General features: G+C 38.8%; 1 protein-coding gene across 1 annotated transcript in view; it reads right to left on the minus strand.

The window, feature by feature from the left end:
- Positions 1–6,180, minus strand: part of LOC104536328 (DENN domain-containing protein 5A-like) — a 27,306-nt gene that overhangs the window by 12,810 nt on the left and 8,316 nt on the right. Inside the window, 4 exon segments of the mRNA XM_010178900.1 lie at positions 125–209; positions 1,574–1,658; positions 4,876–5,028; positions 6,168–6,180. The exon segment at positions 6,168–6,180 is cut by the window's right edge and continues 5 nt beyond it. Of these exon segments, the coding sequence (XP_010177202.1) occupies positions 125–209; positions 1,574–1,658; positions 4,876–5,028; positions 6,168–6,180 (336 nt within the window).

Here is a 6,180-nt window from a genome sequence, read left to right on the forward strand (position 1 = left end):
GCAGGTTCCTTCCCCACATCTTCCTCCTGCTGTATGGACTTTTCTGTATGGTACACATTATACACAGAAACAAGGATGCAAATCTCTCGGGTTTTCTGTGTTGGTTTTAATACTTTAAACTCACCTCATATCCTGGATGAGTGAGATTCTAAGAGGTGACATGGCTGGACTGGTATCAGACTTTCTCCTTTCTGAATCAAGAAGTATTCCTAGATTCAGAAGAACATAATTTCTTGTTAGTAGAAATCCATCTAAAGATTTAAAAATCAATATTAAAAAAGCTGAACTAACACCAACTTGCACTCTTGTGTTATTGATGACTCACTCCTTTGTGAAGATATTGTGGCATATTTCCACTTCAAATGACATGAAAATCTAATATGCTATACAGATGGTTATGCAGATCAGCACACACTGAGCATTAACACATTAATGAACTTATATTCAGACAAAATTGGTATGACATCAAATGGCTTAAGACATATACTAATCAAGTATTAATTTCTAAGGACTACCCTGTTTTCTTTCTATGTAGTAAAACTGACTGGCACTGTTGACACCAACAGTGTTCAACATGTTATACTCAGTACACCACACATCAAATGTTTATCTAATCTATCACTTTGCACACTCTTGTAACGCTGCTATTTTTTAAAACAGCACATTTTGGGGTTTTTTTCAGCAATACTATTACTCTCATCTTTCTAATTCCACTCCAATTCCATTTCTTTCTAATTCCATTTCAAGCTGTGTATTAAATACAGTCTGTGTCCTCAATCCCAAGTCAGAAAGCATAGAACTGATTGTAACTTCAGACTGATATACAAAAGCACTATGGACCAAGTGACATTCAGGAGATCTAAATACTTTCCAAGTCTTTGGTTTTGATTGCTTACAAGACCTTGTGCATGTCAGTAATGCTCTGCTCTTTGCTTACAGCAACTTTAAAAAAAAAACAAAAAAGCACACACCGCCTCCCCTAAACACACTGCTCTCCCCAGTATTATACTCTACGCCCCTACCTGACACAAGAAGTAGTGTTTAAAAATTACATCAATAACCTCAGAAGCATATCAGTGGATCTTGTGTGCAATATTGTCTTGTGTCTTTCTCTTTTAAACAATAAGCCTACAGTCCACTTGTTTTTCAAGAGACAATGTAAAACTTCAGGATGAGATGTACTGCACAATTACATATGCTTATGCTTGTTTCCCTCCCCCGTCCATAACATAACATGCTTTAACAGTCATGCAATGACTATGTGTCATATGGAGGATGGCATATATCAGAGCAATCCATTTCAAAGCCTATCTTTGACACATGAGATATTTCGATTGCTGTAGTAAGCTACCAGACCCAAATAAGTGGGTTCAATCCAAACAAGTCTATTTTTCATATGATGTATTGAGACAATACACCATGTCCATATTAATTTTGTAGTGGATAGAATACTTGATTCAGTTACAGTGAGCAAAGAGTATTTCCCAGGAAACAATCTCTGCATGGTGCAAGTCTGCAGGCAGCTCCTACTCACAGTGTTTTACCATCATCTTCCAGTGGAAGCCAATCTTACCTGAGGTACTGAAGCTGCCTGATGTAGTTTTTCTCTGTCTGTTTTCTAGGTAGTGTAACAGATGAGACCACAAAGCAGACTTCCCCTAAAATTTTAAAAAATAAATTAGTTAAAGAAATCACTATCAGCTGAATAAAAAAGTTTAAATAATCATTGAAAGTATCAACCATAACAAAAACTTGCTTTAAATACGTTTCCTCCCTACAAAGTCATTGGTAAAAAACAAATGAGACAATAAGTTAGAGGTACTTGGGTGCTGAAAGAGGTTGAGAAAAGAAAGCAAGAGTCAAATTACTGGGATCTCATGATTCCGGTAACAGGAAAAAGTCAACTGAACTTCATTTCTCACCGTTCATTAACATGACAAGAAAACAGTTAAAGCCTTGTAAAACACAACATGTGAGTAGAGTTCTAAGTCTGAGGCCTGTACCATGTGCCTTTCCCTTCCTGCCTCTCCAGCTCTGAAATGGTGAGAGATACAGAGCCAGCCTGAGGAAACCATCCTAAACCCAGACCAGGTCTTGTGCATCTGTTCCCTTCAGGGTAACGCAGGGCTATAGATGCATGCTTCCAATTTTCAGAACCTCCGAGGATCGCCCTCAATTTCACCAGGCAAAGAACTTGGATAATGACAAACACAGTAAGAAAAGACAACCTAAAATACAAGCAGGACAATGAAAGCTTATCAACAAGAGTACTCAAGCTCTACACATTATAAAATCAACTTAAAAATTAAAATTTGGGATGCAGTATTTAGGCCAAGATAAATCTGTCGAATTATGTCAGAAGGTGCACCTTGCTAATCATGTTGCTTTCTTAAACCTCTAATGGCTTAAAGCAGAGTGTGAGGGAATCTTTTGCTGGCAAGTGACAAAGATTCTTGGATTAGTCCTAAAATATTCTGCATGATAAATCAAAAGCTTGCAAAGCCACAGAAATACAGCAGTAATTGAACAGGGGCTCTCTAGCACATTAATTGGAATTACTTATAGAGGAAATTAATTAGCATTGCTTATCATCTACCTAAATTATTATATTAACTTCAGATCTCAGTAAAGACATAACAATTCGGTATTTCAGAAAAACAGTCATATTATAAAGCTATCTTTTTATTTACATCTTTGTGCAGAAAGAAACCACGACTGTAAAGCAACAGCTGTCAATTCAGCATTCTCAACGTCATCTAAAAATCATTTCAGTAACTTCCTGGAGGTGCAGTAATTATGGTTCAACTCTAAAATATTTTTTTAAAAACTAAGTTTTAAAAAAATCTCTCAACTCTTCAATCTTATACTTCACTACAATGGATGTGAAACAACTATCGACCATGAGGAATTATTCCAGAGGTGGCATGCCTCCACAAGATAAAGCCTAGAGTGTCTGTAACATCTGTGCTGAGAGAAATCTATTAAAAACATGCATTCAGCGGCAAAGATATAAAAAATTCAGAGAAGCTCAATGCCTCACATGTGTATCTGACAGATCCAACAAAGTTAAAATTTCAAGTCTTATAAAAACATGAAAAAAGAGCAAAAAAAATATCAACCAGGGAACAGGTACATCCAAACCAGTATTTCTCTCAATAAACACACACATGCACACACAGTCTAGTGATCAGCAACTAGCTGCCACACCAAGGCAAACTGCAACAGATCACATAAAGCAGCAAACAAAGGATCCTGCAGCAAATAGATGTCAACAGTAATGATGAATGTAAGAACTCATGCAGTATATATCTGCCCACTTCCTTTACCATCCTTGTTACTCTCCTTTAACTTCACCCAATAGCAATGATGATGCAAGCTGTATCTATAAGGGAAAGGAAGACGGCCTAAGGAAAGCAGTGGGACAGAGAAGGGCAAGGGAATAATCAAGGCCTTCTGAAACTTCAGGCTACTTCAGCCATTAGACCCTACGTTCAACAACTCGCCTGCATTCTGGGCAAAGGAAGGCGTGGATTCACTTTGTACATGAAGAATCAGTAGGTAGCTAATGTAGGACTATCAGGGTTCATCAGCAGGGAAGAGGTAAAAGCAGGGATTGGTGGAAGGAAATCCATCCTCATTACTGTGGTCAATTGAGAAAGAAGAGTCTTTCCTTGGCTCATTATCAAAATACACAATGAAATCAATGTATAAAACAGCAGGCTTTTGCATATTTAAAAAAGGCCACAGCACACAATCAGTGCTGCTTTTTCTTTTTTTAACTGCGAATCTTTATACGAGATGCACTGCACTTCCTCCATCAGGCCTCTATCAAGTTCCACCACTCTATTTATTCCACCATTCAGCACTGTTTGCCAACATCTGCAATCAATCCAAAGCATTAACCTTATGTAGGGTTGGCCGTCTGGTGGTCTGAAAGGCCCAAATCTGAGTTGAAGCAGAGTATACTGATGCTCTGTCTTCTAAGACGAAAGCAGTACCGCTTCTATCCTAAGTGATATACAAGAGGGAAGGGAGAGAATCACATGATAAATCTTCACACAGAGAACTGCTATATAGTTTGAAGGAGAGCAGATTTAAACACTGGCACTCGGGTGCTGTGAACAGAAATACTGAATTACAGTTATCTGAATTACATACATTTATTCTGCACATTCCTTTTTAAAAAAGTTATAATCCTCACTGTCCTTGCTATTCCTTTGGACAAAAGAGGATGAAAGGATAAAGGCCTTCCATCTAGCCCCACAAATTACTCCAAACACAAGAGCACGACAAACAATTATCCATTTCATATGAAAAACACCTACTCTAACTAATGATCTTGTAAATATCACTTAACTAACCCTACATCGTTCAGGAAGAACTAAAATAGCAAGGGTTTTACTCTTAAAAACTAAATTATCTTTCATGAAAACAAATTCTCCATACCATATTCCATTGACAGCACTATAGCATATGCTGCCTTATAGCCTATGCAACTTCAATAATGAAAGCATTAGGAACACAGAAATAGTTTTATTTACTATCTTATTAAAAAACCACCCAAACCCATAAACCAAACCAAACAAAACACCCAGGTTAAATGGAACAAAAATCTTCCAAGAAGTCATCCGTGGAACACATCTACTTGTGCACTTGCACATACCACAGAGCAAGAAGTAGAGACAGACAAGGGGGCAGTGACTGACATAGAAAAGGCTGGAGGGGGGCAGGGAAGGGGGTAGGTGGGTGGGCACACAAGTATTTTACTTTGTCTATACAGACACAAAAGATATCCTCTGAAAGTAGAGAGAGGAAGAGTATAACATGACTTTAGAAAAGTGCACTCTGCAACATACAGGAATATTTGTTCCTTACCTGCTTAACTTGCAGACCGTGGCTCCATATCCTTTCTAAGAGGTCACACAGACTGGCTATCAGGGTATTCTCTTCTACACCTGTGATATTCACTTCACCATGACCAAGCTCCACAGCTTCTCGACCCATTTTTTCAACCAACATTCTCTTGGTCTCAAAAAGGACAAGGCAAAAGTGAGTTAATTCTTCCCGCGAGAACTTCCAAGATCACTTACACTTTTTAAATAACCACCAAGGAAGCACAAGATAGCAAAGATGTGGCGGAATAACTGGGTGTATGCAGTATTTCTGAAGCTAGTGCAGGACTGCATTTCTTTGACACCTATTTTTCAAGCCATGGCAGCAGCAGTGTCGATTACTTTAACAGAGTAACCCAAACAAAGGGAACAAGCAGGTCACACACTGACAAGCTAGAGGCCTAGAAGCAAGGCCCTGCAAGGCAGGCTTGGGAGGTTTTGAAGCCTGGTGAGAGCTGGACTGGGAGCAGCATGCTATGTCCACCTTCTCCCAGGGGAGGTGAACATACACAAGTGCTTCCAAATAGCAGGAGGATAGACAACATTCTATGGTAGAGTATTTGTATTTAAACCAAACCCATTCTAGAGTGCAACTCCTGAGTTTCCCAACGAGCCATATTCCCCTAAATTGCGCAAAATTTCATACTGATCAACAAAGCTCCCACTAACTCTTGAAGTACAGTCTCTCAGTCACAATATATTCATCATATAGGTACCTGGAGGGAAAAAATGACTGCTCACCTCCAACATATCTTTTCCTGTTTGTTGCTATTCTAGAGTAGGTCTCAAATGAGTAATACTCCCTTAGGCACCAACGCACAGTCTTAGTTGAGATGAAGAACTCCAAGGTAGTCAGTAGCTTCTTCTTCTCAGCTCCCCTGGCAATTTCTCTCCCTGCTAACAGGCAGGCTCACTACATTCCCTAGAGTTGCCTTCCCACAGTTAAAGGGCCAAGTCTATCTTCAAGGATTTTCACTGTCATATGGCTCTATTAAGTGAAGGGGGTTATTTGGACAGTTTCATACATACAGAAACTAAACCGAATTGCAAGTAGACACATGTATTAAACGCGTTTTTACAAAAAGCTGTATACAATTGTTATATTGCCTCCACTGACTTTAAGTAAGAAAGTCTTTATGTGGATACCATGCAAAAATCTTCATACAGATAAAGCAGAAAGATGGCAGAAGAGGTGGGTTCAAACATATTGGCCGCAAAATGGTCCATAAAGGTTGGATATGAGATGCAAGTGAACAGAATTATTCTCTGTATTACCTTATTTCGGCAT

Source organism: Mesitornis unicolor, unplaced genomic scaffold, assembly GCF_000695765.1.
Source record: "Mesitornis unicolor isolate BGI_N332 unplaced genomic scaffold, ASM69576v1 scaffold50462, whole genome shotgun sequence".
Classification (NCBI taxonomy): domain Eukaryota; kingdom Metazoa; phylum Chordata; class Aves; order Mesitornithiformes; family Mesitornithidae; genus Mesitornis; species Mesitornis unicolor.